We start from the raw sequence: 12,864 nt of genomic DNA, 5'->3' as shown, positions 1-12,864 counted from the left end.
TTTTAGAGTTTGCGTGCAGGTTTTATCTGGTGAGCGTGTTGATTCGCAACATACGCTAGGTGTGCATCACCTTTAGTAATGATGGAGAGACATAACGATAGAACTAAACAAGACTTTAATGATAAAAAAACTCTGCGCCTGGTTTTGGTGGCATTTTTTAACTTTAACTGTAGCAAGGTGCAAAAACGCCCATTGATGTAAACGCGATTTGACGAAAACTCTTGATCGAAATTGGGATAAGTTAGCGTCGTGAATGACGTGGAACGTAAGCAAGAATGATAAACGCTTGTCAATCTGTTTTCTCACAAAGTATAGAGCTGTAAAGAATACAAAAATAATGTTTAGTTTATTGTGGAGAAAATTCTACAACATTTCTAGTGTGAGATTTAAATATGCGTCATAAATTCTCCTTTCATCTGAAGTACTTTTCTAAAAACACAAGACCTAAATGTATTCATGATAGAACAATACCGTTTCTGGCGTTTGAAAAAGTCTGCATAATATATCTCCACAAAGAGCAGACAACGCTTTATATACCCACCCTTCCTGTGCGGAACTCGCTCCATCATGTCCACCATGATGAATCTGTTGCTGATCCTATCTTCTGCTCTTGCTGTCGCCTATTCTGCAGAAAACGAGGATCTGCAAGCTGAATGGAAGGAGTTCAAAGCAAAATATGGTGAGTATTGCATGGTGTAAAACGCAATTGTTTTTATCACTAGACAATTAACAAAGCCGTGAAGATCATTCAACTAAATCCAATTTACTGCTGGCAAGGTGCAACTCTCTTCGGGGCACTCCGCGAATAAAGAAAACTTACAATGTTCTGCCTCCATATACACTTCTTGTGTATATGGAGTAGAGTGCTGCAAGAACATTTCCTTCAAGGACTCCGTTGAACGAGGAAAGTCTGCGCCACAGCACTTAATTTGCTTTTACCGAAAGAGCAAGGAAATCACCTGTTTTCGCGGTCTGTGCTAACATTGCATTAAAATCCATTGAGAGCGCAGCCTTTTCCACGTTCAAACCGTCACATCACGAAGACGTACAGCCTTTCCTATGGCATCTAAACTAAATCCAGCCGACAATGAAATTTACCGTACAGGACTAAATCAACCAAAAAACTCCTTTCCTTGGTGCCCGCGTCCAGAAAAACTACACTTGAAACCTCATTGCATCAAAAACATATGCACGCCGAAATGTACCTTAACTTTCCGTCATCACATCACATTGGACACGAAAGGTCAGTCACCAAATCGCCCTTTAATCGCGCGTTCAAGCTAAGGTAGAGCCCCAAAAACACACCTGCGAAATCAACAAAATAAAGCAAGACTTGCAAAAAAAGCGGATATCCTCAGCAGCTTGTCAAAAGGCCAAGAGCACACCGCTGGCGCTTCCTGTCTTGGCCAAAAACAGATAGACGCAAAAACCAAGCGCGCAAGTGTTCCGTACGCTTCCAGGCTGAACGAAGCACAGTCGCGTATTTTAAAAGGTTATGGCATTAAGATTTCTCATGTACCTGCCTACAAATTACTAGCCAGCACAGATACCCTGGCGTGGCGTACAAAGTACCGTGTCAAGGCTGTGACACAGCCTATATTCGCGAAATAGAAAACTTGAGACAAAGGCTGAAAAAAAAAATCAAAACGACGTCAATAGCGGAAACATTAACGGAAACAGAAACTTTGGCAGAACACAGCGTGTCAACAGGACACGCTATTAACTGGGACGAAGAATGCGCCACGGCCAGCAAAAAATTTATCATCGCGCCTTCTTTTAGAATATTTTCGTGTCCATAATATGAAGCATGCTCTTAACAGACCCCATGAAAAGTTTTCAGAGATCTAAGTCAGTCACTGCGCAATTTTAATCGTAGTTAACTAATCGTCATTCCATGCAGCGCACTATGACATCAAGGGACGCGTACCGGCCCCGAAACGTCATGTTTTCTTTTCTGGCAACAATTTTGGCGAATTTATGCTTACTATTTCACAACTAACTTCTTCAGCTTGTAACTAAACTGAAGGCTAAGTAACGTTTCAAATATACACTCAATTAATTACCAGTGATAGTATAGAACTTCTCGTAGCAAAAAACTTTTATATTTATCCCTGCAGCAACTATGCGAGAATGGTGTGGGAATATAATGGAAGAGGGATTGGTTCAGCGTACATAAGTGTTGAGCTGGAAGTAAAGATCGCCCTCACTATAAACCATCAATAAAGCAATTCAGATTTCTTATTTTACATATGTGCCCATAAACGAAGTTCGCATGGAAAAAAAATTCTTTCAAAATGTTCGGATCCGAACAACCTTAATGGGATGGAAATAAACGGGCATATATCTCCGCTCACTTGTCTGCCAGGGAGAAAATACAAATCTTCTGCTGAAGAAAAAGAGAAATATCAAATATTTGCCGACAACCACAAGTATATCACAAGCCACAACAAAAATTTTGCAAACGGTTTGTCCTCTTTTGAACTCGGGATCAACGAGTACTCTGACATGGTGAGTAAGCCGTGGAATATTTGTCAAACCTTGTATATTGCAACAATAAGGTTCTAATTGGGCAAGAACATTTGTTGCTGATAGTCTTCAGACTGTGTAACCGTGTGCAAACAGAGGTACAAACCTCGTAAACGTAATATGTCGCTTCGAATACGCCCTGTTGCTTCAGTGATAAACAATTATTGACAGAACTTTGAGAGATGCAGCGATGTTGTACAGCAAGGCGGTCGTCATATATCTCATATAGCTTAATACTTAGATGATTTATTCACTAATGAGGTTTCTAATTTAAACTTAGAAGGCAACCTTTTTTTTCCTGTTCACCTTTCTTGTGATTGTCTCTTATTTTTGCGCTAACATTTGTACACAGAACTATGCACCATCTTGCCCCGCAACAAGTGTTACTTAGAAGGCAAGGATGTGTTTCGAAATCGAAATCTTTCATGTCGATGTCAGAATTTCTTTATTTTACTTTCTCAGCAATTTTATTCCAAATATCAAACACAAAAAGAAGCGTTATAAAGCACGTTCAAATAGCATTCTACCTCTTGAAATACAAAAACCACATTTGCATTGTCTGGATTATAAATGTGAGACACATCATTTTTAGATGTGCAGCACGAAAAACCTCAACGCCGCGGTGGTTGAGCGGTTATGGCGCTCGGCTACTAGCCCGAAAGACGCGGGTTCGATCCCGGCCGTGGCAAAATGGAGGCAAAATGCTAGAGGCGCGTGTACTGTGCGATGTCAGTGCACGTTAAAGAACTCGAGGTCGTGTAAATTTCCGGAGTACTTCACTACGGCGTCCTTCATAGCCTGAGTCGCTTTGGGACGTTAAACCCTAATAAACCAATAACAAAAACCATCGAATCAACAAGTCTTCTAATATATTTACTTAAAAACAAAAAAATGTATAAACTGACGCTCAACCTCGATTTTCACAGCCATAAATTTTGTTCGCAGTATAATGTTGTCCCCTAAATCCAAAAAACTAAATACCTCTAAATACTGTGCTCGATCAAGCCCTTGTCCACCATGCTGGAAACACCACCGGTACTAACGTATTTCTTATAGTGTGTAAAATACAAATATTTGATATTTAAAGAAAATCACCTGGTTTAAAATTCGGGTCCAATAGAATTGTGATGTATTGTCCTTCAGTGAGTGCATTTTTATTTAAACAGCCCTTGAAGATCCTAATTCTTGATTTGAGTATGAGCCGCAGAACAAAACATCACCACAGTACCAAGTATTTTCCGTACATAGAACACTGGCCACCAATGGTGAATTTTCGTACGGGACCACTTCGTCAAATAAATACATTCAGTCTAAGCGGTGTGTTCTCAAGAAACCAATCTACATGTCCTCTCTCTAAAATATTTAGAATATGTTGTATAAAAAGTTTTCATCAAATGCTTTTTGTGTGGTTGGAGGAGACAGATTTCTTTGAAATCTCTGCGCAGGTTGGTATATAATAGCAGGACACAATAAAGAACTTTTTTTTATTCCAAGCGCATTCTTTGGCCTCTCCGTCAAGATATTACAAAGCACGCGAAACCGAACCTTGAGAGCAGGATTTAAAAAAAAAATCACAGCTGTTTCACAAACTCCATTTTGCCTCACGGATTGTGCAACGGCACATAGTTGTAATAAAAAAACGGAATAACATTCACACGCGAAATTTGTTAAATTACGGAAACACCGACATTGTCACCCGCCTATCCGTTTAATGTGTCTGTGTTTATTAACTGGCGACGAAGCAAGACGAACAGGATATGGAATGTATTTGTAAGCTTTTGCGTAAGCTACACTAGTTTTATAGAATAAACCGATTCAGGTTTGATGTGGATTACACGTCAGTTAGGATAAACAACTTATCTCACTGTTCGCAGCGGCCGGACGAGATCGTTAAGACGATGAACGGCTACCGCGGAAAGCGAACTAGAAGGGGTGGATCCACCTACGTGCCTCCGGCTGACCTCAATGACAGTAGCCTGCCACAAACAGTCGACTGGCGTACAAAGGGGGCCGTAACTCCCGTCAAAAACCAAGGCCACTGTCAATCGTGCTGGGCTTTCAGCGCCGTAAGCTCTCAATGGTCATAAACAAAACTGCCACACTGCCATCCTTGCATGCTTGCTGTGTTCAGCTCTTAAGCATTCCAGTGCTATAGTCAGCGCCCTCTGTCATCAAGCTCTTTCTCGCTCCGTGTTTCTGCTTACTTTTTAACCTTTTTAAGCATTCCGATGTTTATAAATATGTATCATGAGACTGTGTAACCTAATCTTCTGGTGTAGTTTCAGATGCTGCTAAGATGATGCTGTCTATTAGCGGTAAATATACTGCTGAATGCCGTGGCGATTGCTACATATAGCCCTATTATAATCCTCAAAGTCACGAAGAAAACTTTTTTTTCTGGCTTTGGAACTGACTCGGACGGGCAGCCTTGCTCCGACGAATGCCTGCGCAAGCTACAACGCCAAGCTTCGAAATATTCTGAGTGTGTTCGCCTATCAGAATAACAATACCCAACAAAATGAGTGACTGCCTGGCAAAAGGTGCACCTAACTTCTCATGCTGTTCGATGCACGGGTGAGGTATTTTACGTCTAGAGTGTGTCAATACATTGCGATGTAGGCGATTTGAATTTGCAAGGCATAAATGCACACACTAGCAGTGAGCACCATTTCTGGCATTCTAGCGTGACACGAACGCAAGGGGACAAGTTGTTAAATCCTAGCTGAAATCCTACTTCGGCGCGCACTGAAAGCTGTCTTCATTAAAAAAAAATTGAAGTCGGCACTTTCTGCACTTCATAATAGTATTCACCAGGATCATTTCATCCATACTATTTATGCCTTGCCAACAATTTGAGCGTTTTAAACATTATCTGCTTTGCGAATTTATCGATTGCGCAACGCAGACTGGATCTCTGGAGGGCCATCATTTTCTCAAGACTAGAACTCTCGTCTCGCTAAGCGAGCAAAACCTTGTCGACTGCTCCGGGAAATTCCACAATGTCGGATGCCATGGAGGACGCCCAGACAATTCTTTTAAGTATATTAAGGCTAACAAAGGTATCGACACCGAAAAAAGCTACCCATACGTAGCCAAGGTAAGTGGATATGACCGCTCTAATCTCCGCTTGGGTGCCTATAGTGCGAAGTAGAAGCAGCTGCAGTCGGCCAGGAGGTTTTAGACTAGCGGTCAGTTTACCAATCTAAGACAAGCTGTACGATAAGCTAACTTGGGAAAAGGAGAGCCACAGGCGTTCTATGCGCTGTATAGATGTCATGATGCAGTTACAGCCGCGGATATATTAGGCTCACGTAAAATCCGTTTTTGCGTCAAAGGTAACTCAGTGAAACCTGATTCCACTCTGTTGCACTCGTACCAGCACAGACAATGCAGCGTTTCATGCGCGGTATAGGTGCCATAGGGAAACTCCGGGCATGAATTGTGAGCCTTGTGTAAGTTACGTTTTGTGCGTCAAAGACGAATCAAGAAAGCCGGATTTTATGCCCTATTTAACACACATAAGCAGAAACAAAGGCAGCATTTAGAAGCCGAACTGACATTGTATTTGCTCGAAAAGAGGTCCACTTCCAGAGGAGTTAAGTTTCATAAAACAGCTATGGTCGTTTTCGTACGCGCATTTTACTTTGCCACTCGGTGATTGCTTCCGCGCGATAGAGCAAAAACGTCTGACAATCGGATGCAGCGCAAAACTTTAAGCCACCTGGGCTTTCTTGCCGTTTAAGCAAAATTCCACACATGGTATCCTCGCATTTCACCTCAACGGAAATCAATCAAGAGCGACCGGCTTTAAAACCCTTAACTCTGGCTCAGCAACTGAACGCTTCGTCCGCTTGTTTACCGAGGTATCTTTCATGTCTTTTGACTTCAATGTCTCAGCAACAGAAACTCAAAGCTTACAATCCTTTCTCCGCTTTGTTCTCTCAATAAGAAATCTGCTCTGAAACGGCGCCTTTAGTTACGCGAAAACATTTTGTGTGCAGAATCAAAACTGCACCTTCAAAAAGAAGGACGTCGGGGCCACTTGCACAGGCTACAAAGAAATCAAGGAGGGTTCTGAGGCCGACCTGAAGATGGCCGTCGCTACTGTTGGTCCCATTTCGGTTGCTATCGACGCAACACATGAGAGTTTCCACTCTTACAAAAGAGGTAAACATTTTTCCTGTTCTTTGTGGAAAACTGCATGCAAGGAATATTTTACGTAAAAGGGGTAGAGATCAAAAATTTCAAATGCTAACAAATGATCTGCTTTGTTTCATGGCGTTAAAAAGATGCCTTCTAGCCAGCATAACATAACTGCTATACTCGTACTATTCAGTATGATTCTCAATGCTTCCTGAGGAGCCACTCGGCATTTCTAATTATATCTAGCGGCATGTAGATGCTTATGCCGCAAATGTTTGACCTCACCGAACCCACCTGTGAACAACCAATGCCTACCGGCAACGGCGGAGTAATCATGGATGGGTTAGTTCCGGTTGGCAGGTCGACTACGACGTTATTGTGCAGTTCAGAGCTGGCGAAACTGCCAGCACGAAAGCATTTGTGATTAATTATTCAGGTTGCACACTAGTGCTTTAACTCATTTTCATCATTACAAGAGCCGCAGACCTCTTCCAAATTCAGAAACACAGGAAATCAAATACTTTTCTATGTACCCCTTAACGTGTACTGTATGTAAGATTATGCTCACGTCAATTTTGGACGAAAGACACATATTTAGAAATGTCGTAGCCTGTAGAAACGCTCTGTCATATTCAAAGCAAAAGCACGTTATGAAGAAGAGTCGTTTAAAGGAGAAAAAGCTAAGGTAGACGAACTGGTCAGGGCAGAATGCATTTAGAGTAAATGTCTTAAGTTTCAGCTGCACATTTTATCGACATATATGAGAGGTTACTCAAAAGAATACACGTGTAGACAGCCATATTGATCTCCTGCTGAGGTCTACTCCTCATATGGAAATTTTTAATTGTAGGATTTGTGGTCGTTAATTCACGAGTGGGACATCAGGGACATCGCAATCATAGGGTTAGGATTAATTTCTACCATCCATGGAGTAAAGTACATGGTTATTTTTGTGATCTATGCTTCTATTCAATCACCCTGCTTTTGGATCACCAGCCGAATAGCAAAACAAATTAGCTACCATGGCTAGTTTTACTGTTATCGTCATTTCTCAGTTAATTTTCAATTCGCTTACTGCTCAGACAGTACATTGAAGAGAAGAAAGAGCTGTTTTTAGCGACCAAACAATTCTCGCAGCTGTGGCCGCTGAGGACACCCACATTCTCTCTCACCTCATCCTCTCCTATCCTCCTTTCCACATAAGCACCCTCAGCTTGCCCAGTGCAGGCCATATACAGGGCATTGCAATCTTCAGCAAGAAACTGTGTAAACAGGAAGTCTAAGGGCAATTTTTTGTGACCCAACTATACACCTTTTGCTGAGTCTGCGCACAACAGATGCATGAGGAGAAAGAACATGTGCGAGGCACTTCAATAAATAATATCAAGCATATCAAGCATTATTCAGCCCCTAATTTTAATATTTCGCGGCCAACTGCAGATGCAACGAAAAAAAAACTTGCAGGGGGCAGTTGAGCGCCGCCTTGAGGGTCTGACGGGGAAGAGTTAATGGGTTGCTGCCCATTTAACGAAATTGAAAATTCTCTACTTCACACTACTGGATCCCTGAAAATCCTAATACCATTCCGAGCGCAGTGGGTGTTCTTCCCGAGCAACTTCTCGTGACCGATCATTAGTTTAACTACCACTTGTCATGGCTTGTAGTCCTCTCAATCCGGTGAGCTGATTGTGAGGACGCCACCCGGTCTCGTGACCAAGGTGGCCCACTGGCCTCCTAGGTTGTTTTTCTGGACATTTTTCGTAGATCTTCTGCTCACGGTCTACGACGCCGACGAAGACACTAATGCTTTTGAGATATTTACAGCTCGATATTTACTATTTTAATACACCCTGCAGTGGCGAATAATTATTGCCGTGGAGGGGAATGAGCAGTAAAATAATATCTTGTGTCAAAAAAAGGAGGAAAGAAAAAAGAGCAAAATATCGAGACCAGTGAATTGTAAAAGTAAACACCTTTAGAAAATTCCTCACATTACAACCACAGTTATTGCTTAGAATTAACAATAAAATCACAAATTATTGTTTAGCTTTCAAATGAATCTCAACATTCATTATGCAATAAAAGAGCAACGCAACACAATTAAGTATTTTGAATCCACGCCAAGCAGAATCTTTGCATTGCACACAACACACAGAAAATCGAACAAGAACAAATTATGGTCTTCGAATGCTTCGCCTCTGCTTACCTACACTCTGCAACAGTTTAGAAACTCTAGATATAAATATTCTGAGCTTAGCTTCCATAGAATTCAAACCCTTCCTAGAATCAAATTTCTAACTTTTTGCTTTCTGAAATAAGCGTCTGATGTTTTAGCTCTTTCTATCAGTTTGACTGTAATCTGAGCACCCATTTCCAGAAGTATTCATCTGAAGACCATTGCTACTTAAAATTAGTTTTTCGGTGAAAGCAAGGCAGATTGACCAAGGTATATTTATTTTACTGACCTGCGTGTACGTTTTGAAAAGTTATATTGTAATCAAAAGAGGAAAGGAGAAAAACAAACATTACCTTCACCACCGCAGAGATGGCGCCATCTTCACAGCTGTACTGTCGTTTGTAAATGAGGTAGAGGGCTCTTCAAGCTGCGGCCATGGAGCTTTCTTCCTCGGCCTCCTTCATATATTGTATGGAAATATAACAATTTCATTGAACTGAATTGAATTGATTCAGAAATTCCGCGGAGAAAATTTACCACTTGGTGTAGGTCAATATGAAGGTAATTTCATGTTGTGTCAATACTGCCCTCATAGATAAAATATAGTGAAGTGCTTTAAGATATTTTTTTTATCAATGCCCACCCGGTCAATGTATATTGAGGGCGGAAGTTTGAGCCTTTGGTTCTGCCACCTTATCTGCAGCGGGTCTGCTGTTTACAGTCACTTCGTGCTTTAATTGCAGGAGTGTATTACGAACCTAAGTGCAGTAAGGAGCACCTGGACCACGCTGTTCTACTGGTGGGCTATGGTGTCAAGGACGGCCAGAAGTATTGGCTCGTCAAAAACAGGTAAAACTCCTGTTAGAACTCAAGACTATAGAAACATTGTAGCGCAAATGCTTGGTTTTACTTTACCCCCAGCGGCTTATTAAGCTCCTTAAAATTCCTACACTTGATGCTTTGTTCATTGTACCTACTGTAAATTACAGTGATTGCAGCATCACATTTATGCACTTAAAAGATGGCGGAATCACGGGTATCTTCAATCAGGATGGCCGGCTCGGCAAGAAAAATATATAAACAGATTAAACTAGCAGGCATCTTCCCAATTCTTTGTTCATTGTTAATCCTGAATTGCGGACTAATATAGCATGAATATGTTAGCACATGTTTGCAAGTTTTGTTTTTTTTTCTGAAGCAATGAATCAAAACAGAATCTTTAGGTAAGCGAATTATGAAAAAAAAAACTAAAATTATAAAACGTGTGAGTGAAAGTTAAAGGAAGAGGTCGGTCATCAAGACAACCACTGACCAAACTAACCGGCCAGCGCTTTTGAACTTGTCCATGTTCTCGCTGTTCATATAGCGAAATAAACTCCACAATGCAGCAAGTTCAATGACGGCACTGGTTAAAGCCATCGCGGCCTCTTGTTTGTGTACCCCTTTTAACGCCTTAGCGTTATGACTCCTGTTACCCAAAAAATTCTGGCGTCAGAGGTGTCGACGCTGTGAGCGAAAAATAAGATGGCGCAGGATAGCCCAGGTGGTCACATGCTGAAGGAGCAACCTAAGTGGGCCACCTAGATCACGTGACATTTCAGGCGTTATAACAGCCTGCCCACAGGATTGTGATCAAACTGATCACCCTCGAAGGTGGCAGTTAAATAAATGAATGATCTCGAGAGGTTGTCCAGGAAGAGAAGCCCGGGCCGGACAAGCCCCACTCTTGCGGAGAGAGTGGTATGAGGACTCCCAGGAACCTAGAATTGAAATGAGAGAATGACCAATTCCGCATATATGGGCGTTACGACATTAACGCTGCCGCGCCATATCTTAAGCAGGAGCCTAAGTGCCCCCTGAAAATTTTGAATGCTGCAGCGCGTCGCATCGTTGCCATGAAAAATAAACACTGCTTTGGCGACTACGACTGCTGTGCCTATCTTCGTAATCGCGTGCTCCCGGGCTTGTCCTGTTGTAAAGTAAGCGCGTTTTTTTGGCCGCTTAATGTCTGATAAGATCTTAATTTGAGCAATTTATAACGTGCTAATATAGAATTTCTAAATGAAAGCAGCGGAATCATACGGCGTCTTTTCAACACACCACAATTATCAGTGTATTTGCAGGGAAATCCCACGAACCACCAACATATCTACCATGAACCTCTTAACAATTGCAAAAAAAGCTAACGGAATTCTTGCCACGAGGAAGATACAAACCATGCGTCACATGACATTGTATTTTTATTCGGGGAAGATCGGCAATAGGAGACTTGAGCGCATGAAGTGTATTTCACAGGCGCATGGAACAACATGATGTAAGAAGGAAAGGGGAGGTTGCCCACTGGTTGAAATGACCAATTGCCAGTCGTGAACAAGACGGGTATTAGTCAGTCAGTGGAGTCAGTGTACCGCAAAAGTACTGCCTTAGAATTGTGCAGCAGGATTGCGCAGGCAGGTTTTACAATCTTAACACTTGAAACAAACTTCCTACGGCTAACCGACAGACCTGATACAGCCGCATCCTTGGGATGGCAATCGCATTTCTGCACTGGCCTTATTGATGTCTAGCGTCTGTCGAATCCGGAAGTGTGGCGGACGCGAGTCAGTAGCAGCGTTCAAAGCTCGGTCATTTACAGATATCTCTGTTTGCCCCGGTACCCTTCAACAAGCATCAAGACTGCCGTGGCGTACTTAGTGCTCCGTCAGAAGGGCGTGAATCAGCGATTATCGTGAAAATAAATCCTCGCTCAAGCACAAAATATCAATTTTTCGTGCAAAAACATTCATCTCAGATTTAAATACCCACGTTTCCTATGCGGAGCAACTTGTGTTGAAGACAAGCTGTTTGCCGCAAACCGCGGCGCCGCGGGCGTCCCGGAAAGTGTGATTTTATACTCATGCAGCATTTATTGTAATGCAGTCAATATTCGCTATTCAGCAATTTGAAGAGACGACTCAGCTGCGCTACTTCCTCGTCGCCTTAATAAGCGGAAATAGCCACTTGCTAGTTCTAGTCGGGTCGGCCTTAATAAAAAACAACTTTTAGCAAGGGGATCAAATTGTGTTGCGATACTTGCTTATTTGAAAATTACTTTCATACATCATGAACGCACAGTGCGTTTTGGCACAAAATGTTTTTCGTTTGTTTGCTTTCAGTTGGGGTAAAAGCTTTGGTCAAAACGGCTACATCCTCATGGCTCGCGACAAGGACAACCACTGCGGCATCGCCACTGACGCCGTCTACCCCCTAGTCTGAGCTAATCCTTTAGCCACGGAAATGCATCAAGGCAGGATGGTCATAAATTATTTATGAGGCAATGTATTGGAAAAATAAAGTGCCGTCGGCATTACTTTTTCTTTCTTGTCCTCATGGGACCGTAGATCGTTGCAAACGATGATAAAGAATTGTATAACGAAAACAGCAAGAAGTATATTTCTTTTTATTTGTGACGTTTGCTTCTAGAGCAGCACCGAAAACCTACCAACACGAAGACCTGGCAAGTTACCATCGCCGTTGTAATCGCCTCTTGGGCGCTTATAAGCATCAATAGAAGCACAAGAATTGCCAAGGAGCTAGCAGATGTCTGAGCAGTTTACCCAACTGATACCAGCTGTGGACGCTAGACTAACTTCGAGAAAGGATAACCAGTAGAGTTTTATGTGCTTTCTAAACTGAATGAGGAATTCCGGGCATGAATCAATGAGGCTGGCGCAAGTTGCTTTTTGACCCAAAACCTATCAGAGGCAGCAAGAGTCCATACTCGCCCTCACTGACATGAGTACAGATACTGCCCACACTTGGGGCAGTAACTTACATTGTATGTTTTCGAAATCAAGTCGGCTTACAGCGAAAAGAATAGATGCCTCTGACACAAGCTGTTTTCTTTGAACAGCAAATTTTAATTTGCCGTTTGGCCAGTTTTTCCACCAGACAAAGCAGAACTGCGGCCTATCGATCGCGATGAATCAGGCCTCCAAAATAATTTTGACCACTTTGAATTCTTTCACCTGCAAGCGAAC

General features: G+C 42.2%; 1 protein-coding gene across 1 annotated transcript; it reads left to right on the top strand.

Moving 5' to 3' along the window:
- Nucleotides 1-567: 567 nt before the first annotated feature.
- On the top strand, nt 568-12,100 carry LOC144097783 (cathepsin L-like peptidase). The gene is made up of 7 exons (XM_077630416.1): nt 568-679; nt 2,366-2,508; nt 4,401-4,592; nt 5,432-5,623; nt 6,528-6,693; nt 9,589-9,694; nt 12,001-12,100. Exons 1-7 carry the CDS (start codon nt 568-570, stop codon nt 12,098-12,100), a joined length of 1,011 nt encoding a protein of 336 aa, XP_077486542.1.
- Nucleotides 12,101-12,864: the final 764 nt, after the last annotated feature.

The sequence above is a fragment of the Amblyomma americanum genome, chromosome 7 (genome assembly GCF_052857255.1).
Source record: "Amblyomma americanum isolate KBUSLIRL-KWMA chromosome 7, ASM5285725v1, whole genome shotgun sequence".
NCBI classification, from domain to species: Eukaryota; Metazoa; Arthropoda; class Arachnida; order Ixodida; family Ixodidae; genus Amblyomma; species Amblyomma americanum.
The sequence above is the reverse complement of the archived record's forward strand: the minus strand, read 5'-3'. Positions and strand labels throughout refer to the sequence as shown.

What these genes read in the sequence shown, in the direction of transcription:
- LOC144097783 (XM_077630416.1), top strand. Translation starts at nt 568, where the DNA reads ATGTCCACCATGATGAATCTGTTGCTGATCCTATCTTCTGCTCTTGCT. An exon ending in GGAGTTCAAAGCAAAATATG is followed by an intron (nt 680 to 2,365) that starts GTGAGTATTGCA and finishes CTTGTCTGCCAG; the next exon opens with GGAGAAAATACAAATCTTCT. An exon ending in TTTCCACTCTTACAAAAGAG is followed by an intron (nt 6,694 to 9,588) that starts GTAAACATTTTT and finishes CTTTAATTGCAG; the next exon opens with GAGTGTATTACGAACCTAAG.